Genomic DNA, 27,478 nt, shown 5'->3' with positions numbered 1-27,478 from the left:
GCCAGTTTGTTTTCATATATAAAAGAAATAAATAAACTCATCTTTTACATTAATTTTCTTGGAAAAAAAATAATTAGAAGATATTGTTTGCAATTGTTGTGAGTTGAACCATGTTTTCCCCCCAAATATGCAAGTTTTAACACCTGGAGCCAGTGAATGTGACATTCAAAAATAGGATCCTTGAGGGTATAATGAAGTTAAGATGAGGTCATACCAGAGTTATATGTGCTCTAAATCCAATGACTGCACTGATAAGTAGAAAAATGTAAAGATACACAGAGGAAAAACCATGTGAAAATAGAAACAGAGATTGGACTTAAGCTGTCACAAGCCAGTGAACACCAAATTTGTGAGAAAAGACCAGTATCTAGGACAAAGGTGTAGAAGAATTTTTTTCCGAAAACCTTCCAGAAGGAACCAATTTGCCAACACCTCAATTTCAGTTTTCTAGGCTCCAGAACTGAAAGAGAGTAAATTTCTGTTGTTTTAAGTCATTCAGTTTGTGGTACTTTGAATGGAAGCCCCAGAAAGCTTATACACAATGGATACGCTATTTTGAAAAATGAAATGTTTTCAATGCCATGTTATTGACACTGAAATGGAGATTACCACAATAATTTTTTTCTTTTTGGGGAGTTTGTTTCCCACCTACTGGCTATTGTGAATAATACTGCCATGAACACTGATGTGCAAGTATCTGTCTGATTACCTGTTTTCAATTTTGGGAGATATATACCTAAAAGTGGAATTGCTGGATCATATAGTAATTCAGTGTTTAACTTTTTGAGGAACCATCATACTGTTTTCCAAAGTGACTGCATCATGTTACATTCTCACCAGAAATGCACCAGGGTTCCAGTTTCTTTATATTCTAACACTTATTTTACATTTACTTGACAATAACCATCCTACTGAGTATGAAGTGGTGTATAAGTGTGGTTTTTCTTTCCATTCTTTGATTTTTATTGCTTAGTAGTGTTCTATTGTTTAAACACACCAAGATTTATTTATCCATCTCTTTTTCTTTTCTCTCTTTTTTATTATTATTAATTTTAACGGGGTGACATTGATAAATCAGGGTACATATGTTCAGTGACAACATCTCCTGGTTAGTTTGACATTTGATTATGTTGCATACCCATCACCCAAAGTCAAATTGTCTTCCATCACCTTCTATCTGGTTTTCTTTGTGCCCCTCCCCTCCTCCATCTCTCCCCCCCTCCACCCCTCATAACCACCACCCTCTTGTCCATGTCTCTGAGTCTCATTTTTATGTCCCACCTATGTATGGAATCATATAGTTCTTAGTTTTTTCAATTTACTTATTTTACTCAGTATAATGTTATCAAAGTCCATCCATGTTGTTGTAAATGATTTGATGTCATCATTTCTTATGGCTAAGTAGTATTCTATAGTATATATGTACAAAGCTTTTTAATCCACTCATCCACTGACAGACACCTTCTGCTATTTCCAGACTTTCGCTATTGTGAACAATGTTGCCATACACATGGGGGTGCATTTCTCCTTTTGAAACAGTGCGATGGTGTTCTTGGGATATATTCCTAAAAGTGGGATAGCTAGGTCAAAAGGCAGTTCAATTTTTAATTTTTTGAGGAATCTCCATACTGTTTTCCACAGTGGCTGCACTAGTCTGCATTCCCAAGAGCAGTGAGGAGGGTTCCCTTTTCTCTACATCCTTGCCAGCACTTACTCTGTGTTGTTTTGTTGATGAGTGCCATTCTGAGTGGTGTGAGGTGATATCTCATTGTGTTTTTTTGTTTTGTTTTGTTTTGTTTTCTGAAGTTGGAAACGGAGAGAGACAGTCAGACAGACTCCCGCATGCGCCCGACCGGGATCCACCTGGCACGCCCACCAGGGGGCGACGCTCTGCCCACCAGGGGGCGATGCTCTGCCCCTCCGGGGTGTCGCTCTGCCAGCGACCAGAGCCACTCTAGTGCCTGGGGCAGAGGCCAAGGAGCCATCCCCAGCACCTGGGCCATCTTTGCTCCAATGGAGCCTCGGCTGCGGGAGGGGAAGAGAGAGACAGAGAGGAAGGAGAGGGGGAGGGGTAGAGAGGCAGATGGGCGCCTCTCCTGTGTGCCCTGGCCGGGAATCGAACCCGGGAACTCTGCACGCCAGGCCGATGCTCTACCACTGAGCCAACTGGCCAGGGCTTCATTGTGGTTTTAATTTGCATTTCTCTAATGATTAGTGATTTGAGCATTTTTTCATATGCTTATTGGCCATCTGTATGTCCTCTTTGGAGAAGTGTCTATTCATTTCTTTTGCTCATTTTTTGATTGGATTGTTTGTCTTCCTGGTGTTCAGTTTTACAATTTCTTTATAAATTTTTGTTTATTAACCCCTTATCAGATGTATTGTCGAATATGTTCGCCCATTGTGTAGTTTGTCTTTTTATTCTTTTTTTATTGTCTTTAGCTGTGCAAAAGCTTTTTAGTTTGATATAGTCCCCTTTGTTTAACCTGTCTTTTATTTCACTTGCCCGTGGAGGTAAATCGGCAAATACAGTGTGTCCGAAAAGTCATGGTGCACATTTGACCAGTCACAGGAAAGCAACAAAAGACGATAGAAATGTGAAATCTGCACCAAATAAAAGGAAAACTCTCCCAGTTTCATACCTATTCAGTGCAGTTCAATGTGGGCTCACGCACAATTTTTTTAGGGCTCCTTAGGTAGCTATCTCGTATAGCCTCTACAGACTCGTCACTGACTGATGGCCTACGAGAACAGGGTTTCTCCACCAAACTGCCGGTTTCCTTCAACTGCTTATCCCACCGAGTAATGTTATTCCAATGTGGTAGCGCTTAATTATAAACACACTGATATTCACGTTCCACTTTGGTCATGGATTTGAATTTAGCAAGCCACAGAACACACTGAACTTTCCTCTGTACCGTCAACATCTCGACTGGCATGGCCGTGGGCTACTCCGCTGTATACACCGTGTTATGTCATCATCTGTACATATACGCATGCTGACACATTATCCTACATAAACTGGGAGGGTTTTCCTTTTATTTGGTGAGATTTCACATTTCTATCGTCTTTTGTTACTTTCCTGTGACTGGTCAAAAGTGCACCATGACTTTACGGACACACTGTATATTGCTGCGAGAGATGTCGGAGAGCTTACTGCCTATGTTTTTTCTAAGATGATTATGATTTCATGACTTACATTTAAGTCCTTTATTCATTTTGAGTTTATTTTTGTGAATGGTGTAAGTTGGTGGTCTAGTTTCATTTTTTTGCAGGTAAATGTCCAATTTTCCCAAGACCATTTGTTAAAGAGGCTGTCTTTACTCTGTTGTATATTCTTACCTCCTTTGTCAAATATCAGTTGTCCATAGAGCTGTGGGTTTATTTCTGGGTTCTCTGTTCAGTTCCATTGATCTATATGCCTGTTCTTATGCCAGTACCAGGCTGTTTCGAGTATATGGCCTTGTAGTATAACTTGATATCAGAAAGTGTGATACCTCCCACTTTATTCTTCCTTTTCAAGATTGCTGATGCTATTTGTGTTCTTTTTTGGTTCCATATAAATTTTTGGAATATGAGTTCTGTATCTTTGAAGTATGTTATTGGTATTTTAATTGGCTTTCCATTGAATTTAAAATTGCTTTGGGTAATATAGTCATGTTAATGATGTTTATTCTTTCTAACCATGAGCATGGTATATGCTTTCATTTGTTTGTATCTTCCTTGATTTTTTTTTTATCAATGTTTTATAATATTCAGAGTACAAGTCTTTAATCTCCTTGGTTAAATGTACTCCTAGGTACTTTATTTTTTTTGTTGCAATAGTGAAGGGAATTGTTTCCTTAATTTCTCTTTCTGACAGTTCACTGTTGGTGTATAAAAATGCCTCTGACTTCTGAGTATTAATTTTATATCCTGCCACCTTGCTGAATCATTTATCAGGTCCAGTAGTTTTTTGACTGAGACTTTAGGGTTTTCTATATACAATATCATATCATCTGCAAATAATGATAGTTTTACTTCTTCTTTTCCAATTTGGATGCCTTTAATTTCTTCTTGTTGTCTGATTGTTGTGGCTAGGACTTCCAGAACTATGTTGAATAAGAGTGGTGAAATGGGACATCCCTACCTTTTTCCTGATCTTAAGGGGATTGCTAATATTTTGTTGAGGATTTTAGCATCTAAATTCATCAGGGATATTGGCTTATAATTTTCTTTCTTTGTGTTGTCTTTGCCTGGTTTTGGAATCAGAATTATGTTCGCCTCATAAAAGTAGCTTGGAAGTCTTCCTCTTGAGTTTTTTGAAATAGCTAGAGAAGGACAGGAGTTAGTTCTTCTTTGAATATTTGGTAGAATTCACTTGTGAAGCCATCAGGCCCAGGACTTTTCTTTGTTGGGAGTTTTTTGATAACTGTTTCTATCTCATTTGTTGTAATTGGTCTGTTTAGGTTTTCTGATTCTTCCAGATTAATTTTTGAAAGATTATATGTTTTAAGGAATTTGTCCATTTCATCTAGATTGTCTAATTTTTTGGCATACAGTTCTTGATAGTATTTTCTTACAATAGTTTGTATTTCTGTTGTGTCAGTTGTTATTTCTCCACTCTCATTTCTAATTTTATTTATTTGAGTCCTCTCTCTTTTTTTCTTGGTGAGTCTGGTTAAAGGTTCATTGAGCTTGTTTACCTTTTCAAAGAACCAGCTCCTGGTTTCATTGATCCTCTGTATTGTTTCTTTATCCTCTATGTCACTTATTTCCACTCTGATTTTTATTATTTCCTTTCTTCTACTACCTCTGGACTTTACTTGCTGTTTCTTTTTCTAGTTCTTTTAGATGCAGGGTTAAGTTGTTTATTTGAGCTTTTTCTAGCTTCTTAAAGTATGCCTCTATATGAACTTTCCTCTCAGGACTACTTTTGCTGCATCCCATAAATTTTGAGTTGATATATGCTCATTATCATTCATTTCTGGGAATTTTTTTATTTCTTCTTTGATCTCATTGTTAACCAATTTGTTATTTAATAACATGCTATTTAGTTTCCAAGTGTTTGAGTATTTTTCAGTTTTTCTGTTGTGGTTGATTTCTAGTTTCATGTCACTGTGATCAGAGAAAATGCTTGATATGATTTCAATCTTCTTAAATTTGTTGAGACCTCTTTTGTGTTCTAACATGTCATCTATCCTAGAGAATGTACCATGAGCTCTTGAAGAGAATGTATATTCTACTGCTTTAGGGTGAAGGTTTCTGAAGATATTTATTAAATAGAATTGATCTAGTGTAGCGGTTCTCAACCTGTGGGTTGTGACCCCAGTGGGTTCGCCTAAAGCCATCAGAAAATACATAATGCATATCAGGTATTTACATTCCGAATCATAACTGTAGCAAAATTACAGTTATGAAGTAGCCACCAAAATTATTTTTTGGTTTGGGGTCACCGCAACATGAGGAACTGTATTGCAGGGTCATGGCATTAGAAAGGTTGAGAACCACTGATCTAGTGTGTTTTTTAAGTCTGCTGTTTCTTTGTTAATTTTTTTTCTTGAGGATCTATCTGGTGATGTTAGTGGGGTACTGAAATCCCCTACTATTATAGTATTGCTATTGATCTCACCCTTTATATTCATCAAAGTCTGCTTTATATATTTAGGTGCTCCTATATTAGGTGCATAAATATTTATAATGGTTATATCTTTCTGTTTGATTGCTCCCTATATCATTATGTAGTGACCTTCTTTATTTCTTATTATAGCCTTTGTTTTAAAGTCCATTTTGTCTGATATAAGTATTGCTACCCCAGCTTTTTTTTTCATTTCCATTTGCATGAAATATTTTTGTCCATCCTTTTACCTTCAGTTTATGTGCATCTTTTGTTTTAAGGTGTGTCACTTGTATGCGTCCTGTTTTCTTTTCCATGCAGATACCCTATGTCTTTTGATCAGACCATTTACTCCATTACATTTAAGGTTATTATTGATACATAGTTGTTTATTGTCATTTTACTCTTTAAAGCTGTATTCCTTTTTTGCTATATTCTTTCTCCCCTTTGATCTGTTTACAACAGACCCCTTAGCATTTCTTGCAGCATTGGTTTGGCTGTAGTGAATTCCTTGAGGTTTTTTTTTTTCTGTGAAGCATTTTATTTCTCCTTTAATTTTAAATGATAACCTTGCTGGATAAAGTAGTCTTGGTTGTATGCTTTTGTTTTGCATTTCTTTGAATATTTCTTGCCATTCCCTTCTGGCCTCAAGTGTTTCTGTTGAGAAGTCAGATGTCATCCTTATGGGGGCTCCTTTGTAGGTGATAGCCTTTTTTTTTCTAGCAGCTTTTAATATTTTCTCTTTATCACTTAGCTTTGGTATTTTAATTATGATGTGTTTTGGTGAAGATTTCTTTGGCTTTGACTTTCTTTTAATAAAGTTCTCTGTGCTTCTTGAACTTGTGAGACATTTTCCTGAATTAATTTAGGGAAGTTTTCAGCTATGATATGCTTGAACAAAGTATCTATCCCTTGTTTTTTCTCTTCTTCTTCTTCAGAAACCCCTATGATGCAGATGTTATTTCTCCTTATGTTGTCACTGAGCTCTCTTAGAGTTTCCTCAGACTTTTTGAGTCTTTTTTTCTTTTTTATGTTCTGCTTCCATGCCTTCATTTATCATGTCCTCTCACTCGCTGATTTGATCCTCAGCTTCATCCATCCTGCTTTTAATTCCTTCCATTGTGGTCTTTATTTCTGATATTGTATTTGTCATTTCTGACTGATTCTTTTTTATTATTTCAATGTCTTTTTTATATCTGTTATGTCTTTATTTAGGTGTTCATAATGACCATCTATGTTGTTCTAAGATCTTTGAACATCTTAACAATCATTATTTTTAAACTCTGCATCCAGTAATTTGGTTATATTGGACTCATTCAATTCCTTTTCTGGGGATTTCTCTTGAGTAATTTGTGTTGCATTTCCCTACCTTCCCATTTTGTCTATGTATAAGGAGGTTTTGGCCTCTGGAGTCCAATGGGTGTGGCCCCTGTGTTCCTTAGGTGTGGTTTGTCTGCAGGCTGGCCACTCTCTCTGCCTCTTCTGCCTAGGATGTTTGGGTATGTGTGTTGCCAGTTCCAGCCCATTGCAACTCTTGCTGTGATTTCTGCCTCTCCTCCACAGGAGGGGTTGTGATCACATGCCTGGGTCTACAAGCCTTGGCAGCCTCAGCCTTTGCCCCGCCACCACTGGTGGGGTTATGCACCCAGCCGGGCAGCAAGCCTCAGCACTGTAGGCAGGGGGGAGCACCTTTGCTCAGTTATGGGGCTCTGCCCGTTTCTGGGCTTTTGCCCCACCCCCACAGGAGGAGCCGGCTCATGTATTGGTCAAAAAGCCTTTGTTCTGTGGGCCAGGTGAGGCTGCAGGACTGCACTCTTGCTCAGCGGTGGGTCTCTGCCCTTTCTGGGGCTCCCACCCTTCCCCCACAGGCAGCATGGCACAGGCCTGCAGCTGTATCTGACCACTTTCCCATGTGTCCCTCCGCCCCCCCCCGCTAGACTGATCTCACGCCGAGGCCTCAGTTGTGGCCAACTGGCTTCTACCCTTGCCGCCAGTGGCCCTCCAGCAAGCCCTCAGCTCTGTGTGTGGGGGTGCTGCAGCTCAGACCCTAACACTCCATCCTGTAGTCCCGAAAGCTCCCTCCTTCTAAGCAACTCTGCTCTGAGTGCTGTGGGATAGCTTGTTTGGCTGGTGTCTTGCTTCCCTTTGCTGGTGTTGCTGTTTCCAGGGGAAATATTTGCTTCAGATTTGGGGAGTGACTCAGCCCAGGGGTTAGGGTGGCTGTTCCTCAGAGTGTTTTTTCCTCTGCCTCCTAGACTACACTCTCTTCCCACTGCTCTAGTCCTCTCCTCTCTCCCTGTTCCTTGATCCCCGGGTTGGTGGTTGTGAGAGAGATTTTCTGCGCTCTCCCTTTAAGAAGAATCCTAAGTCTGAGAAATCTGTCTGTTTCTCACAAACAGTATCCTGACTTGTTTCACAGCTAAATACTGTCTGTATGTGTCTTCTCAGCTCTGGGGCTGCAGGCTGGGATTTGTTCCTGGGGTTCAGGACCTTCCCCTCACCCTTAAACTCACTTCCCACCACACGAGTCTCTCCAGACTGCCGTTTGCTTTGGGGAGCTGGGCAGCCCTCCATGTTTCCATTTTTCCTACCAGTCTCAGTGTGGCTTCTTCAGTGTTCCTTGGTTGAAGAATCCTCTCTGTTTAGTCCAAAGTTGGTTTTTCCAGATGATGGTTTTTAAAATTAAGTTGTAATCCACTTTGGTTCTGGGATTGGATGTTGGTATGCCTCCCTACACTATCACCATCTTGCCATGCCTACCACAACAATTTAACAACCTTATACCCTGAGGTCTGCCAAACTCTTACTAATGGTGCACTAAGAGTAAAATAGTCTGAAGATAATTTTCTTTCTAAAAAATTTACATATTTATTGCCAAATAATGCATTCTATCCAATATAAAACAAGCATTGAGTATTTTTTATTCTAGATTTAACAAACCATTACTACCATTTTACTTTATCTTCTAAATAATTTATCATTGTTGTTCATATGAAACCTTTTTATGGGGATGAACCATCAGAAATAGCTGATATTCAACTTTTAAAAGTGACAACTTTATGTAGTCAAACCCAGTACACTGATATTGTTTAGGAGCCCTTACAGTTACCAACATACTTCATTTACTGAAGAGGCTTAGCCATTTCAAAAATTTGACTTAATACTTTTATAAATAGACTGGATGGTTGGCAGGAGAGATCACTTATGTTCTGTAAATGATACCAAGTTGACTGAGATTAACACTATCATGTAGGTCCAGACAGGAGTGCAAAATGAGACGATCAATTTGACAGTAATGTGCAATGGAAAGAGTGAAATGCAATTAGGGGTGTGCAAGGTTTTGTTTGTGAACTAAAATAATTAATTTGAAAAATGCAACAGAAATAGAAACATTTACGTAGACAGGGTCACGTAGAGAGGAATTTTAATGTCAGATTAAATCATACATGCAAGTTTAGCTGAACATGCCCAAATGGGACACCTCTGAACCACTCATTCTGACCGACCATCTGGACCTCATCATGTGGATTTTGGCTGCCACAATGAATGACTGTTGGCACCAGTGATCAATGATTCCATTCCATTGTGGGCAATGAATTTCAGGCTTTAAGACATAATATTATTATCTTGAGTAATGTAAGAATATTCTGCCTGCAATCCATTTAAAGTCTCACCTTTCAAAGCCCAATTAAAGGTCAAGGAAGTCCAGAAAGTCTCCCTTTTTATTTCTACATGTCATAGACTATATTGCTCAACCTAACACATGGACTGACAAACAATCCTCTTTGTTTATCAGTCTCAACTTTGAATTTGTAAGTTCTTAGTGGACAAGGGCCAAAGACTGTACATGTTTTGTGCTCCAGTCAGACTAATATGTAGTCAATGAAAACATTAGTGGGCTTCATCAAGCAGGATTTTGTAAAGTTAATGGTTACATTAATAAAAACAACAAAATGATGACTTGAGAACACAAAATACTGAGAAATTTTTGTGGTGGTAGATGAATATAGGTTTTATCGTTTTGATTCTTAAACCAAATTTCCTCATTGAGAAAGAAAATATAGTATATTTAACTTTCATGTCAATCTTACCCAGGTGGTATTTATATAGCTATAAAATTTTATTACATGTAAATTCAAATAAATATAAAGCCAAAGTTTAGTTTAATGGAGACTTATGTAAGATTCCTTACTCAGAGTTTGTAGCTTTATGTGTTATAAAATGTACTTACATGGAAATAATTTTTCCTGGGCTTTTGTCTCTGCAGTGTAAAGGTACTAAGTGGATATATATATTTTTTCTATGCTAAGTATTCTGATGTGGTTTATTACACTTCTGGTTTATTATCTATCCTGATATCTCTATAAATTAATGTTTTAGCATGATGTATCAAAGTTGATTATTTAAATAAAGCTTATATACTCCACTATACAGTAAAAACAGCGTTATATTTCAGTCACTATAATATATGTGCTTGAATTTATTATAACTCAGTCTTGAACTAATATTATCCTGAAGACTTTTAGTTACAGTATTTATTTTTTAAAACAATTTGAGTCTAATTGCATGTTGTTGAATCCTCAGGCCATGGTAAGTGTGACTGTGGAAAATGCAAATGTGACAAAGGATGGTCTGGGGATGCTTGCCAATACCCCACTAATTGTGAACTGACAAAGAAAAAAAGTAACCAAATGTGTAAGAACTCTCAAGATATCATCTGCTCTAATGCAGGTAAGAATTTCATCTTGTTTCATCCTATGAAGATTTTTAAGTGAAATAATAGAATTTTGGTTTTTAATGGAATTATGTAGGTATTGAGAAATGTTGAACCTCCGAATGAGACTGCTATTGAATATATTTTTTACAAATGAAATTCAGATAAGTCAATAGAAAAATATGTTATCTTGCTGAGACTGGAAAGTTTGATATTCTCCAGCTGTTCCAAATGCCTCCTTCAAGTAAGATATTCACTGGAAACAGCACCCTGATAACATTTGATGTAAATTGTGAGCCCTGATTTTGAATGCTGAATTAAACCTTTGAAAAAGGACATATAAATTGACTTAATTATTTTCTGTTACAGATCAAGAGTAGTGCTTTTAATGTATACATTAACATCAAATAGAATCAAACATTTTAAATTAAATTGAAGTTTCAAATGCATGATATGAAACTCATTGAAGAATATAGTGACAGCAAGATTTTGTTTGACCAAAATATTTTTTATCTCACAGAAATCATTTAAAAATATTTTTAGGAAATTTGAAAAGAATCTATTAAAACCCTATTTTTTTTTTTTTTTTTGGGGGGGGGATGCAAACGGAGGGTTTATCGAGAGACTGATGCATTTTCTGTTCCTGGGGACAGGACTGACATTTTTCTTTTTTTTTTTTTCTTTTTTTCTTTTAAAGTCCATGCTGGACAGTGTTACTGAAGGGTATTTGAAGTTTGCAGGGAGTAGGATGTTTTAAAGAAGACCATTTTGCTATTATCACCAAATAATTTGGGAGGAACCTTTTCTTCCATGCTGCAGAATTCTCAACATGCCTATCCTCTCCATAATTCTCTGTGGCCAGCGTTGCTACTGTACAAATACAACTTCCATGTGCTGGGCCAGTTTAATACTTAGTATATCGTTTTAAAATCAGAAAGCAATGAGCTTAGCCATAGACTCAGTCAGTTACTAAGTGTGGACTGTTCACAAGAAACAAACCCATTGACTGAGATGCCTATCAGTAATGTAACTGACCCTGTACCTCCCTGATTGTTGTTACTTAGAATTCCATACATTCTATCATTTGTAAATGGAGAACAGAAGAGTCAAATGCTTTTAGAGCTAATATGAAGCAGACTGTTTTAGGGACATTTCTTTGGAAAGTTAAAACCCTATTTTTTAAAAAACAACTACAGTTTCAGTTTCAATGGTTTTCAGCCAGTAATACTCTAATTAAATATTCTTTTAACATTTGGGTATGTTGAGCCTCAAAATCAGCTTTTCTCAACCTGGTTAAACCTGAGAATGCTCCTGTTCAAAACTGGAGGCTGTGATTCAGTTGTCTTAGGGTGTGGTCTGGATTGTAGTTGGTTTTTAAAGCTCTTTGTGTGATTTTTACATAGATCCAGGGTTATAAGTCATTGCTCTTCCTGCTATAAGCAAGGATTTGACTACATAAATGAATTATCTTTCTTCACTTTGTTGATCAAGTCAGGGTTAAGGTAGAGTTAAGACCTTTCCACAGTCTTTGATTTGGACGAAGTGCTCTGTGCAGACTAAGTGCAGTGAGATTGTTTTGCTCGCAGAAATCAGGGCCATACCCAACGCAAGGTATGAGTAAACCAATCAGAGGCCATAACAAATGGTCTCAGCGTCAGGTCACTTTCTATATTTACTGATGGACTCGGCTTCTTTCAGCATCTCAATCTTTTCTTTCCTCTCAGTAGAATTTCTTCACTTCCAGTTCATAACACCCACCTCTTCAAATTTGAGAACACCCACACACTCCCCCTTCACCTTCCACACAGACATTTTTGTAATGAAAACTTCATACTTTCAAAACTTCTTTAAATAAGAAAGACTCAAATTTTATTTCTTTGTACTTTATTTTCTGAATTCATTTGTTTTTTTATTTTGTTTTAAAATTAATTTCTTGGTATTAATTTTTTATTAATACAAATAGGGATTAATTTAGGAATCCAAAAATGTTTCAACATTAAAAAATCTAGATGTGTCTCACTATATTAAGATATCTTTAAGAAGAAAATTTACAGAATTCTTTTAATAGATAAAAACATTTAATAAGGTACAGAACAACATTTCTCAGATATCTGTACCCTTTTCTTCACAATGATACAATATTTATATGTAATATACCATTCATATTCCAGTTTTTTCAGTTGACCCAACAATGTCCTTTATAGCTGCCCCCCCCCCCTTCTGTATAGAATTCAGTCTAGGGACAGTGTTATGTTTAGCTATAATCTTTCTTCAGCCTCCTTTAATCTTGACCATTTCCAGAGATGATGCCATTGTAGCATAGACAATTTTGAAAAAAATTGTCCCCACTTCTTTTTCAATAGAATTTAAGTCATTCTGGGTTTGTCTGATGAGTCCTCCTGATTAGATTCATGTTATATACATTCCTAGCTGTAGTACTATATAAATGGTTATGCATTCTCAGGATGTGTCATCTGGAAGTACATATCTATTCTCACAGGTGAGATGAATTCTGATCACTTGGTCAAGATGTTGTTTGATATCTTAGCTCTGCAATTACTAATTTTACTGATGTCAGAAATGAACAGTCTGTGGGGAAACACTTTGAAATCATAGGATATTCCAATTTATCATCCATGGGCCACTCTCAGTGATCTGGCGTTTACAATGATAATTGAAAAATGATGATTTCCAAACTCTAACTTTCCCTCCATATTTACCAATCAGTACTCAACCTTCTACCACTAATGAGAGTCTTCTTTCCTCTACCAATTACTCATTTGCTTGATAATTTATTAGCAGGTCAAGAACACAATTAGTATTATTTCAATGGTTTGTTAGTGGTTTACTATTCATTACTGTATGTAATTATTCTGGTATTCAGATTATCTCAGGTTAGACTATTTGAGCCCCTTTAAAGGAGTTTCTCTGTCCTAGTGACGTGTCTCCATTGTTTTTTTATTTTGTTTTGTTTTGTTTTAGCAGTCCTTTCCTTTCAGGCATAATGAAATAGTTCATAGTTATACTGCTCTTGTGTTGCAACAGCTTGGAATCAACTATTTTTCCAAAGACCCTGGGTCCTTTTAGTGAAAAGTAGTATTAGAATAAAAGTTGTGAGCACTAGAGATGCTTATTCCTACTGCTGTATATTTGTTTCTTAGCCCTTTCTGCCAACAGTCTAGTGAATACATGCATGAACATATGTATACATATACATAAATGAGCATACATACATGCACATATATACACTGTATGTATATTCATACACATAAAAGCACAATTTAAAATTATGAATTCCCTAATGCATTCAACTCCAATCTATCCCCACAAGGTTATTTCTTTTTTTTTCTTCCATAATTGGATGTCTCTTCTTCCATAATGAGAATTCTATCTCCAACATCAATATACTTAATTGAATTTAGAATTGCATCACACATATCACTATAAAAAAGTCTATAAAATATCTCAGGGTTTGCAATCCACACCCTCTTTCACCATTACCCCACCCCAGTTATACCCAAGACTTGGTTATATATCAAATGCTGTATTTGCAAATTTGTTAAATTTATTTCTTTTTTCCCCTTTTATATAGTTATGGTACTTGTTTGAAATATAGGTGAACTTATTTCAGATTGCTTTTAGTTTTATGGGTTTTTTTCCTGCTTCTATAATATTTCCACTGATTTAATTTTATTTTATAATATGTGGAACATTAACATGCTTCCAAAATTCAAAAGTTTGCAAAATTTACTCAGTGTATCCTTACTGTCTTCCTTAAATTTTTCATCTGCTTCCCCTCATACCTTATAAGTAATTATCTTTATTACTCTCTATTTTATCTGTATATGGTTTACTTGTGGTAAAGACAGATATAGATATGAGTTGTTACTTTTCAGTTTTTTCCCATATAAAAGGTAATATGCTAAAAGGTAACTCTGCCTCTGCTGCTTGATATTATATCCTGGAATTCACTTCATATTAGTACAAAGAAACCTTCCTCAATCTTTTTTTTTTTAATGCATGGGACTCAATTCCATGTAGGTGACACAATTTAATCTCTTAAATTTGGATATTTAGGCAGTTTTCATTATTTTTAAATTACAGATATTAATGTACAAATAAGCTGGTATATATGTATTTTCATATTTTATAAGTATATTTCCAGGGTCAATAACCAGTAGTGAGATTGCTGGGCTCAAAAGTAAATTCATGCTCAGTGTTATATTTAATATTTTCTTTTTCTCTTACTCTACTCTTAATATCTAAGCTTTTCAAGGTTATTTTGACAATCTCATTCTCACCTGTCTTCTTTTTAATGTCTATTTCTACTAGCCTAGTTCAGGACCACTGCTCCCAAACTGCATTAGCCTATGAGTTGTCTCTATAATCTTTGCATTTTGTATCACAGTGTGGTTTGCTAGAAATAGCTTGGGACAGAAGTGGAAAGGGAATAAATGGAGTGGGGGCATAAGACTGAAGGGCAGGCTGATATAGAACTAGGGACTAATGGAGTTCCAGAGTCCCTTGAGAAGTAGGCGGTCTTTAGGGTGAAGTGGAGCTTGATGCCATTACACAAAGGTAGCGGCTAATGTTCACAACTAGCAAATCATCTTAGAGAGAAACAGCTATATTAGTCAGAATGATGAGTCAGAGCTAAAATAGTCTTGCATGAAGCAGAAGACCAATCCTAGAAACTAACTTCGCTGGCAATCCAGAATGAGAAGCAGTATGACGTAGCATGAACACAGAAGTCTGGCACTTTTGCCTGGGCTGCCATATGCTGTATCTTAGAGCTTTGATTGTGAATGCTGTTTAGTGGGTGAGACAGGAAGTCTCTGAGCTGTTGTAAATTTCCCACATCAGCCAGGAATGATTCTGATGTGTGGATGGGAGTGAGCCTTCCTGTGGGAAACGTCAGTGAGAAGTTGTAGAATCCAGAGGCAGAGACTGTTTCTTCCTATCTTTCCTGAAAATAACTACGGCATACAGTCCTATGTTAAACCTTGCTCCCAAACCATGAAAGCTCCAGAGATTTCAACAAAAAATTCTAAAATTTTTCACCAATATTCTTGATCCTCTACTACCTGGCTTCAGTCTGCCTTTTTTTTCAAACTCAGGCTAGGTGCTTCACTGTCCTTTAATTCTCCATACTTATTCCTTAGCTTGAGCTTTTTCCTCAACATTGAAAGTCTTTTCTTTATCTCCATGTATTGAAATCTATGCACGTGTCAAGTGCCAACTCTAGAACTTATTCCTGTGTCTTTCCTCCTTCATGAAGCCAAGCTAAGATATAGGTTTATACTTTCTATAAAACATTTGTCACAAATCTATTGCAAATGACTTTGCATCACCTGATATATATATATATATATATATATATATATGAGCAAAAACAGGTTTACAGTTGTTAATATGTGAAATACAGATTTTATTCATGTATTATTATCTATTAATTATTATATTATTTATTTGTATTACAGCTGTAAATCTACTTCTGGCCAGCCTTGTGTAAATTATTGGCCATCTTAACTCTTTCTTTCTGGTTTATAATTTACTGTACTTAGTTTTGATTTTATTAATCTTGTTATCTCTTATAGCATTTACTAATTTGCCATTAAAATAATGGGCAAGAAGAAAATTTAATGAATACATATATGAAGGGTTGAGAAATAGCATGAATAAATGTAAAAATGAAAAAGAGGGGTGATATTTAAAGAAAAACTTGAGATGAGGCAGTAGCATAAATTATAGCATTAGATTTAAAATGAATTTTTAAATACTTTTTTGAAAAATATATAAGAAAATGAAGTTTAATAAAAGTAAAATTCACACACACATTTTTAGGAAAGAAAAATAACAAGCCCAGATTCTGCAAAATCACTCATTTATATCTGACTATGAGAGAAAAAAGTATCTTACAGATAACAATAGCAAATTGCCTGTAACTGGGTTTCAGAATCATTCAGAGAGTAGGAGAAAAAGATATTGTGGGGTCCATAAATATACAGTCTGTCTGAATAAATATTTGATAATAACATTAATATACTAGGTATCTTAATGAGAGAAGAGGAAGAACCCAAAATTTTCTGAAAGCTTACTATGTATATATTAGATATTGCAGTATTTTTAAAAAGATAACTAGGTGATATTTAGTAGTCAAATATCAATATCATCTTTGGTTCCCCCTTATTCTTCTCCAAATCATACACAATCAGTCACCAAGTTTTGTCTATTCTTCACATAAAAGATGTATTTATTTCTTTTCAAACTCACTGCCAACATCCTAGTCAGACTCTATCTTCTTTCTTGCAGACAAATGAAATAACTCTTTCCTCATATCTAATTTTTTCTCATTTCTGTTTATTCTCCATATGACGAATAGAATAATCTTATAAAAATTCATAAATGATCACATTACTTCATTGATTATAATATTTCTATGGCTTCTCATTATTCTTGGATTACATCTGGAAATTTTTAACATGATTTATAAGATTTCCATAAACTGTGTCTTTAGTTGCTTGATTCTTTATGCGCCACTTTTCACATTATTGTCTATACGCCAGCTGTGTTTTTTTTTCTTCTCTTATTTCCTCTTTCATCACAAAGCCTTCGCTATTGTCTCTTGCTGGAAGTGGGCCTCTTCACCATCTTTCATTTCTCTTAGCTTTTTTAATTTTGCTTGGTTTTCAGTTCTCAGTTTACATAATAGCTACTTCTCCAGGGACCATATCTTTGACCTCTAGGTCTCGGTTAAATCCCCTTGCCATGTGCTTTTGCAACACTTTGCAATTCTCCATTTATTTTGCCACATTGAGTTCTGTTTACATAAAACTCTGATAGCAGGGTTTGGCTGAGTTGATCTCCTGCTATATTTCTAGAGTTTAAGGTGGTATCTGATGATTGGTGAAGTCTCAATTAATATTTAATATTGTGATGCTCAATTCAATATAGAAAAATAAGTATCAGTAAAATCATTTTCAGAGGTTGTAGTCAAATCTGTAAATGGCTGAATATGTGGTATATGGTCGACCAAATGTCTCCAGTGTCTCCATATCACCTTGAGCCACCCTTAATTTTGATGTGGTCTTAGATCTCTATGCCTAAAAAAATTCACTCTGGTTTCTTGTCATTAGAATATGTGCATCAATTTAACATTGTGGATGTGAAATTATTATGGGTATCTATATTTTTTATTTATAAATTTGATAATGAATTAATTTCACAAATGTGTATTATTTAAATAGTATGTTCAAATATTGTGCAAAACATTGAGTAAATACTGGTGAGAAAGAAAAGCAAGGTAACTTTCCTCAAAAAGCTTAGTTTTCTGCTTTAGTTCACTTCAGAATTAGGTGTAATCAGAAGGTATTTATGCATTGATTGGAGGGACATATATAAGGCACCTTTGTACTTAGGAGATCAAATTTATATTTATGAAACTATTAAAGGTAATCATAATAGCTATGTTAAAAATATAATTTCTGTGCTACACTAATCTCAAGAAAGACTGTCTTGTTATCTATCTCATACCCACAGAAGTACAAATTTGAATATTAAATTGATTTGAATTTTTCTATCTCTGTGAAAGAGGTTAAATTCATTAATTATAATTTATATGCATTTGACAAAAAATTTTTGCTTTGTTTTAATGGTTTAGGTACATGTCACTGTGGCAGGTGTAAGTGTGATAATTCAGATGGAAATGGACTTGTTTATGGTAAATTTTGTGAGTGTGATGATAGAGAATGCATAGATGATGAAACAGAAGAAATATGTGGAGGTATGTATATTGATTTAACAGAAATTAATAAAGTACTTGATTTTTACTTGTTTCATTATATTTTTATCTCTATAAATTCTGCTTAAGTTTACTAATTTAGTCTGAACCTACTTTTATTTAAAAAGCATTTTATGTAAGGAAAGTTAGACTATGGCATTCAGAGTATGGCACTGTCTTTTTTAAATGCAAAACCAGATTATTGCCAGAGAAGAACCAGATCATCTGGCAAACAAGCCAACTTTAAGATTCTGAGGTTTTCCTAGTTGGACTTCATCTTTTCTGTTTACCTTAGCTGCTTTCATTATCTTTCTGTCAATCTTTCAATTGCATGTTTTAATTTCATTCTCTATTCTTTTCTAAGCCTTTAAGTAGCTTCTTGTCTTATGGAGAACATGAAACCAATAGTATTATTAGCCTAGAATTTATCAACCTCCCAACACACACACACACACACACGCACGCACGCACGCGCGTGCACACACACACACGCACCATATTTCATGGCCTTTTCTATATACCACCATTATTCAGATATTTTTTCTGTTGTACCAGTGATGGCAAGCTTGCTAGCGCCAAGCACCGCAATAAGTACTTCACATTTATCAGGTAACTTGCCCAGGGCCAGTCTAGCAATTATAGTGAAATTTATATTTCTCTCTGTCTGACATCAAAGACTGTGCTCTTGACGCCTCACCAATAAGAACTGAATCAGTGCCCAATAGTGTGGAGCTGCAAGGGAAGATCCTCTCCTCATCACTTATTGTGCCCCTCTCTTCTGCTTGCCTATCTGCAAGCATGTTTCTAGAGTTTCCATTTGCACCCTTGACTGACACAGGAGAGGATAGCATAGAGCAGGAGAATCCTTTTAGTTTAGGTAAACTTTTTTCTGATGTTTATAGTCTGTTTAGTCTGGGATAATCTTTCTATTGATAAACAATTGCTTATTTTATTTATCTCTGACAAGATTCCAGTCCATGGAATCCTATCCTGTATGCGGAATGGGTGATTTCAAAGAGGATTGGGTAAATGAGACCAGGAAGAACCACCATAGAGAAAGTGTCAATAACATGTGACAAACTATTTCTTTGTTTACAAAAATAATTTATAGCTTCAATTCCTGAGGTCAGCCAGATACTCTTATTTTAGGTCTGCTTAGTTCTTCTTCTCCTCTGGTTTCTTTACTGGACAACCTACTAGGATGAAAGAAACAAATGCAAAAGTCATTTTTTTTTCAAGCCAGTGACCCAAACTAGATACTGCTCAGAGGATTCTGCTGAAAAGCTTAGTCTAAAATTATTAGAGCAATTAAATAAATCCACCCACAAATATGATGTATTTGTCTTCCTAGTGTTTCATTTCCAATTATTACAGATCAAAACAGAGTAAGGGAACATGCTTGGGGACAATGTTTTCTGATTCAGACCACCAAAGCAAAGTCTATTTGCATGTGTAAATGAAACATTAACTGGAAACAACACAACAAGAAATGTTTAACTCTCAACCTTTCACTTATATTTCCATTTGTTAGAGGCTTAAGCAATTTCATGGTGCAAAATCTCTGATCACAGACACCAGCTCTCTGGTAAACATCCTTTAGGGGTGACATTGACTGGGCTTGTAGATCTTTCCACCTGTCATTCACATAAAACCAATCTGTTGAGAAGTGATTCTACAGTCTATCAGTGAAGCAATTCAAAATAAGATTTTCTTGCTCCATCAGTTTACACAAAGGAAGGAATTATGTTTATTGTCTGGAGTGTATATTGTTCTGAAGCTTATATTTTATCTTAGTTATTCAGATGTGTCTTATTATAATATATCAATATTTATTTGGGTTATGAGGATATCTACTTAATTTTCCATGCATGTATACAGGTGTAACACTATATGATTTTTCTCTCCTTTTTCACCTCTAACTCAAGATTTTTTTTAGTAAAGCCCTAACTGAATACTGAATTTTTTAAATATACAAAGAATTTGGGTGTGATGAATAGAGATTTATGATCATTTGTTAATGTCAGAGTAATTGTTACATATATTGCTCTTTATATAAATTTTCTAAAATTACAGAGAAGATAAATTCTTGTTTAAGAAGTTATCAAGGTTTAAAAACACTGACTCATAGGAAAAGCTTTTAGTACACAGTTGTCTTGTTTCTTTTCCAGGCAATCCTCAAGTTTCTGAGGCTTAAATATATATATCACTGTAATGTAATATTTTGTGTGTGTATATGCAGATAAGTTTAAATTCATAAATAAAATGTATAATATGTATATTATAATATGCAATTTTAAATAAAAATGTATAGCTTGATAGCCTTTATATTTGCTTAAGTGAATAAATTAAAATTAAATTAGTTATAGAAATGATCATATTAGGTTAAGAAGAGGAGTTTTGTTTCTTTTTTTATGAATTCTCTGGTAACAGCTCATTTAGACAGAAAACATATTGTTATATGCATGGGTTCCTATCTCTTTCTCTGTATCTCATTTGGGCACTGTTTCTTCTCATCTCTTGTTCTTTCTCTTTGTCTCTCTAATGTGTGTTGGCTTGAAGGAAGTACTATCTGATGGACAAGAACAGCATAGGAGACCCCACTGATGCTCTTGCCATTGACCAGGAATGTCATAGTGTTTAGAAAGAAAAATAGCCTTATAATCAGTTTCTCGTGGACCCTCTGGGATTATAGCTATAACAAAAGAAAGAAGTACAAAGAATTTAGCCATAGATGCTAATAAAGCAAACTCATAGACTAAAAAACAAAATCAATGTGACCCTGGTTTTTTATCATATTTATAAAAGCAAGAAACCTATGTCCTTCTTTGGATGGCATAACTACAAAAGGGGAGGGAATAAGTGATTTTGAATTAAATAGAATGGCCATTTTGGGGGAATTTGTAGAAGGATTGCTAGATATGGATGCAGGAAGTGATGATGTGACAAATCATTATAGATTTCTGGGACATAAGTACAAAAGAATAGGGTAACAGTTTGAAAGGGTGTGTTGGTATGCAGGCACACAATGATGGGGTACCGTTGTTTACCATTTGTATCTCCTTCACAAATATAATGGGAATTTGACTGTGAGACCCAAGGTCCATGATATTTCATTGGTCTAAATGAATACTAAACATTGATTTAGCTGAAAACCTCTTTTCCATGTAGTGGAACACAACAGCTTGTAGAATACGTTTGAATGAAAAAATGAAAAATTTTCTCTGGTTTAAGAAATGGTTCAGTCATTCATAACGTGTATCCAAGTAAATATGCACCATTAGTTTCTCAATAGTTGATTTCAAATAAAATATTTTAATGACTAATTTAAGAAGTGCCCTTAGAGTAAGAACTTAAATACATTTGAATTTGATGCATGTATTTGAGATTGGAATGTAATAGAACTTCAGTCTTTCATATCATTTTTTTTTCTTTTTTTGTAACAGAGACAGAGAGAAACAGAGAGAAAGACAGATAGGGACAGACAGACAGGAAGGGAGTGAGATGAGAAGCATCAATTCTTCACTGTGGTACCTTAGTTTTTCATTGATTGCTTTCTCATATGTGACTTTGACTGGGGGTGCTACAGCAGACCAAGTGACCCCTTGTTCAAGCCAGCAACCTTGAGCTCTAGCTGGTGAGCCTTGCTCAAACCAGATGGGCCTCGCTCAAGCTGGGAACCTCAGGATTTCGAACCTGGGTCCTCGGCGTCCCAGTCCGATGCTTTATCCACCGCGCCACCTCCTGGTCAGGCTCATATCATTTCTTTAAAATTCTTTTATTTTAATCAGCTACCTGGGTAGGACAAATGAGAGGACACTTTGACTTGCTTAATGTGTATAATTATGTTACTCTAAACATAACTGTAATAATGTTCTCTGGATGAGCTATGTAATTTGATTACTTTAAGTAATGAGTATAGAGGCAGGTACATTATTTCAAAGGCAGAAATTATTATAAAGAGATAGAAAGTTAATTCTGCTTTTCAAGTTGCTTTTTCCCCTCACTGTATAAAATTCATTTTGAGTAAAGGCCATGGAAAGTGTTACTGTGGAAACTGTTACTGCGAGGCTGGTTGGCATGGAGATAAATGCGAATTCCAGTGCGATATCACCCCTTGGGAGAGCAAGCGAAGATGCACGTCTCCAGATGGCAGAATCTGCAGTAACAGAGGTGTGTCATTCATACACATTACTACGTAACTGGGAGAAAAACAAAGCTTTTAATTGTTAACACTCTTTTTTCTCTGTATTTCTTTCCATGTGGGCGGAAATCATCTTAAATAGCCATTGACTTTGATGAAAATCAACATCTACTATACCAACAATTTTCTTTCTTGCTTTTCTTTTTTATTGAGTAAACAAACAGAAAACTAAGAAGGCTACTGTTATTCTTTAACTTCACTGAACAAACAGTTAACATAGGGACTGTAATTTTTTTGGCAGCCATCCAAAAATAGCATAGTACAGCTAAAAGGCAATTTTTGTAGATACTTTTGTTGTCTCTTGACTAACAGAACCATCTACAGCATGAGCATCTAATTATGCAGAGAGCATCAAAATAAGCTCTTGTCTTAATTATGAGTAAATTGAAGGCTTTGTTGAAAAACAAAATTGATATATAGTCATGTAACTTTTATACACAATAATGAATATGTCATATTGAACACAATATATTTACTAATTATGTATCAAAAGCCATGTGAAATTTAGACTGGCCTTGAACATTAATTTTAAAAATATATTACTATTACTAAAATATAATTTCAAATGAGTTGACTAACTGTTGATATCAAATCAAACCATTTTAAACAGTTCTTAAAAATCCTTAAAACTACTTTTTTATGTCCTTTTGTCAGCTCTACTGGTGGATACAGAGAGCCATGCTTTGCTGTTCTTTGCCTACCTGGTGATATAAGCAAATTGCCTTAATTCCTTCTGTAAAAATATAAAAATCTAGAAAGCTAGAAAATTTTTTTCATTTCTATGAATTTTTTTTTATTCAGTGAGAGGAAGGGAGGCAGAAAGACAGACTCACACATATGCCCTCACCAGGATCCACTTGGCAAGCCCACTAGGAGCAATGCTATGCACACCTGGGTATTGCTCCATTGCTCAACAACCGAGCTCTTCTTAGGACTGAGGCAGAGGCAGTGGAACCATCCTCAGTGCCTGGGGTCAACTCGCTCCAATTGAGCCATGGCTGCAGGAGGGGAAGAGAAGGAGAGAGATAAGTGAAAGGGGAAGGAGTAGAGAAGCAGATGGGCACTTACTTCTCCTGTGTACCCTGACCAGGAATTGAACCTAGAACATCTCATTTCTATAAATTAATGATGAATTTTGATTGATAATGTTTCCAGGTAAAGCCTTAACACACAACCAACTTTATCTTTTGTGTGTGTGTGTGTGTGTGTGTGTGTGTGTGTGTGTTTGTATTTTTCTGAAGCTGGAAACGGGGAGAGACAGTCAGACAGACTCCCGCATGTGCCCGACAGGGATCCACCCTGCACGCCCACCAGGGGGCGATGCTCTGCCCCTCCGGGGCGTCACTCTGCCGTGACCAGAGCCACTCCAGCGCCTGGGGCAGAGGCCAAGGAGCCATCCCCAGCGCCCAGGCCATCTTTGCTCCAATGGAGCCTCCACTGCGGGAGGGGAAGAGAGAGACAGAGAGGAAGGAGGGGGGGTGGAGAAGCAAATGGGCACTTCTCCTATGTGCCCTGGCCGGGAATCGAACCCGGGTCCCCCGCACACCAGGCCGACGCTCTACCGCTGAGCCAACCGGCCAGGGCCCCAACTTTATCTTTTTAAAGACTGACATAGAAGAGTAAAATGTACCATATATTTGTATGTAGAAAAAAAAAGAAAAAAAGCTGACCTGCAATAATAATTATTTAAAAAATTTCTTTCTTTAATTTATAAAGAATAGATCTGACTAATTCACTTTACTTTTTTCAGTCTATGTAAGGACATGTTTCTGTTTCAGTTATTTTATTCAGTAGGGTCAGTAGTCACCATAAGACTGAATTACTGTGAAAAATAACCATTTAGGTGTTGAAAAGAGAAAGTAGAAAAGTGGAACTGATTGTGCTGTGGATCAGGCCCTGGCTCTGCAGCAGGGATACATGGGAATCTGTAAGACAGATGTTCTTTAGAAACATTCATTACTTGCCACCTCTCCATGTCTCACTTCTGTTTTCCCCTTTCATGGTACTCGAAGTTTTCTGATGTGGAGAGGTGGTAGAGGCAGAACAGGAAACAACAAATCTAAATGAGGATGGTAACTAGTGAGATTCGAGGGTATGTGAAGGCAGATCAGGGATGGACACTACAATGGGTTCCTTTTCTCAGAGGGTACCACTCATATCTACCCTAGAAGTCTTCCTAGTATTGCTTCCTAGGTAGGAGAGAGACATCCATTCTGCACATAGCTACCCCATCTTTTAGCCCGTCTTAAGGGGTCAGAAAAACCAATGCTGTGGATACAGCTAATTAGTGATAGAATAAATATTCTTTATTGCCCACTTTGGTTTAATCACAGTTTCACACTGGACCCATCCAAACATCTGCTCATTCCCCCACAATCACTTATATTATCACGCAATGCATATTTATCTTTAAAAATGCAGATAGTAAAGAAGAGAATGGTTCATAATATTAACATTCATATATAACCTCCTTTTAAATTTTGGTACTGAATCTTTTGGTCTGTTTTTATTATTTATTTTTAAAAAGTCATCACCTATGTGTTCCCTGAAATGTGTTTTTTTCTCATTTAACACAAAAATTGAATCAGACTATACATACTAAGTTGTGATTTTTTTAATTTAATCACATATTTTGGATATCTTTCTAGCTTCACAGAGCAAAAACCTAATTTATACTTTTTGTGGATTCTTGGTAGTCCAAGCTACACATTGTACTAAATTCCTTATTGAGTGATATTTATGTCACTAGCTGTTTCTCAATAACATGAATGCCATCATATTTAGTATTGCTGAAGATGTATTTTTGTGTCCTTTTCCTTTCCTTGGATATATTAATTAAAGTAGATTTTTATGCTAAATAATATAAAAATGGTACATTTAGAATTGTACCATTTTGTACTTCATAACTTCATCAAGCCCTGATCCTAACAACCTTTTCACCTCTGCCAATCTGATATCCAAAGTTATTCTCACTGTTGTTTTTCATTGGTCCCCTGCTCCCATCCCTTAGTAGTCATAAATTGAGTGGTAAACATTTTTTATATTTATCTATCAATATGACATCTCTACAAAATCTTCGATTGGTATTCTTTGCCTTTGTCTATTTTGCTTTAGGCATATTTGTCTTTTACATATTGATTCCTAAGAATTGTTTATCTTTGTGAAAGTTCTTTGTACACATATGACTAGTTATTCAAACTGTTTTAGATTTTGTGTTTGTTTTTGGTGTTTTGCTTTCAACTAAAATTTTACATTTTTATGTAGATAAGTCTCTTTTTTTGGTAATTTGTTTTGGAGATTTTAAATAAAAAGGATTTATTATATATTTTATGGTTTTAGTTTATATTTTTAAATCTTCAATCTTCAATTTAATTAGAATTTACTTTGATGTTACAGGTAAGAAAGGGGTTTAATTTTATCTTTCCCCCAAATAATCAGCTAATTACTCTAAAGAGGATGATAGATAATCCACAAAATGTAAATATGATCTACAGCAGGGCACTTCCTCTATACAAATCTTTTATGACCAGGGTTATGTCTCTCTTACATCCTCTGTAACTCAAGCTCATCTGGTCTAGCAAACCTTATCCTTAGATTTCCTTAACATGCACCTTTTGCTCCAGTGATGCAGGACTCCTAAGTATCCCCACACCATCCTTACCCTTCTTTGATTATTCTTACTTTCTTGACTTTTTTTGATTTATTCTACCTCCATCTGATCTTAGGAAATTCTCCACCTCCCTTTATATTTAAGAATTACTTCAGCCCACATTGATATTTTTACTTCCCCAAACTCTTACAGAATTTCTCACAGTATTTATGTCCTAATTTATAAAATGCTAATATTCTTGTGTTTATTGTTTACTAATTTTTCTTTTCATTAGCTTTCTGTCAAGTAGATTTTAAACTTCTTGAGGGCAAGGATTTTATCTCATGCTGTTTTAATTATTTTAGTAGTATCTTTGAGATAAACCAATGTAGTGCTGATGACATATTCCACCATTCTATATACTTATTAATATAGAGAATAACTTTTGTTTATTAAAGAATCTCTATTTTCTACTTTAGATGGTATTTTTCTTTTGTAGAATATTTTTCTTGAGTACCTGTATTTTTCAAATACAAAATAAACAACAGATTGAAAAGAGCAATATGTAAGATGCATTCTTTCATAAATTCTCTTCCCCAGACCCATAAGAAATTATTTTTCCTATGTAGGGACTTGTGTGTGTGGTGAATGTTCTTGCCATGATGTTGACCCAACTGGAGACTGGGGAGATATTCATGGAGACACTTGTGAGTGTGATGAAAGGGACTGTAGAGCCGTCTACGACAGATATTCTGATGACTTCTGTTCAGGTAAGTGCTCTCTGAATCCCTGTTTTAAATTAAAAATATTTTCCCATTTTGAAGATTTATTCTTATTCTCACAGAAACAATAAAAGAACTGAATGTACATTATAAAATATTGGATATCTACATCACTCCTATTAGTCACTTGGAAACCTTTTAAAGAATTTACACATTGGGCAAAGATTAAAGATAAAATGCACTCATTCTCTTAAAATTAGTCTAATTCCTTAGGAGAACCATTAACTCTACATATATAGTGTTCAGCCCTGAGAATACAAAACTAGCAGACCTGATGACAGTGAGCAGGATAGGTACCATTATGACAAGCTACATTTATGTATTATAAAACTTAGGATAATACAATTCTCATGGATATTTTATGCATTAAAACCTTGATATACTTATATACTAAAATTGTTCTTCAACTTAGTCTAGAATTGAGTATCAATTAGGGGATTCAAAATTTTAGTTCATAAATATAGATATTTATGGAGGAAATAGTACTTGCCAGGGTCTGGACTCCATCTGGGTCCAGCTGTGCAGGAGACAAGCATGGTTCTTGACTTTATGGAGCCTGCAGTCTAAATGCAAAGGGAAATATATGACCAGCCAGGAATTTGAGTAGTTCCAAAAAAAAAAAAAAAAGAGTTAGATTTATCTGAAAAATAAGTCACTTGACAAAAATGGATTTATGGATTTTCAGCCTTGTTATGTTTGATAACATAACAAGACATATGCACATAGAGACATATGCACATACACACCTCTTTAAGCTTGATTGCTTGATTGGTGTATATAGATAGATAGAAAATTTCACTGATCTCTTGAAGTTTG

At 35.6% G+C, this 27,478-nt stretch overlaps 1 protein-coding gene across 1 annotated transcript in view; it reads left to right on the top strand.

Moving 5' to 3' along the window:
- ITGBL1 (integrin subunit beta like 1) overlaps positions 1-27,478 on the top strand; it is a 234,985-nt gene that overhangs the window by 83,844 nt on the left and 123,663 nt on the right. The window contains exons 3-6 of the mRNA XM_066234693.1: positions 10,181-10,327; positions 17,971-18,093; positions 22,120-22,260; positions 26,510-26,650. Coding sequence (XP_066090790.1) covers positions 10,181-10,327; positions 17,971-18,093; positions 22,120-22,260; positions 26,510-26,650 — 552 coding nt within the window. The remainder of the gene's footprint in view (positions 1-10,180; positions 10,328-17,970; positions 18,094-22,119; positions 22,261-26,509; positions 26,651-27,478) is intronic.

Source organism: Saccopteryx bilineata, chromosome 6, assembly GCF_036850765.1.
Source record: "Saccopteryx bilineata isolate mSacBil1 chromosome 6, mSacBil1_pri_phased_curated, whole genome shotgun sequence".
Taxonomy (NCBI): Eukaryota; Metazoa; Chordata; class Mammalia; order Chiroptera; family Emballonuridae; genus Saccopteryx; species Saccopteryx bilineata.
The sequence above is the reverse complement of the archived record's forward strand: the minus strand, read 5'-3'. Positions and strand labels throughout refer to the sequence as shown.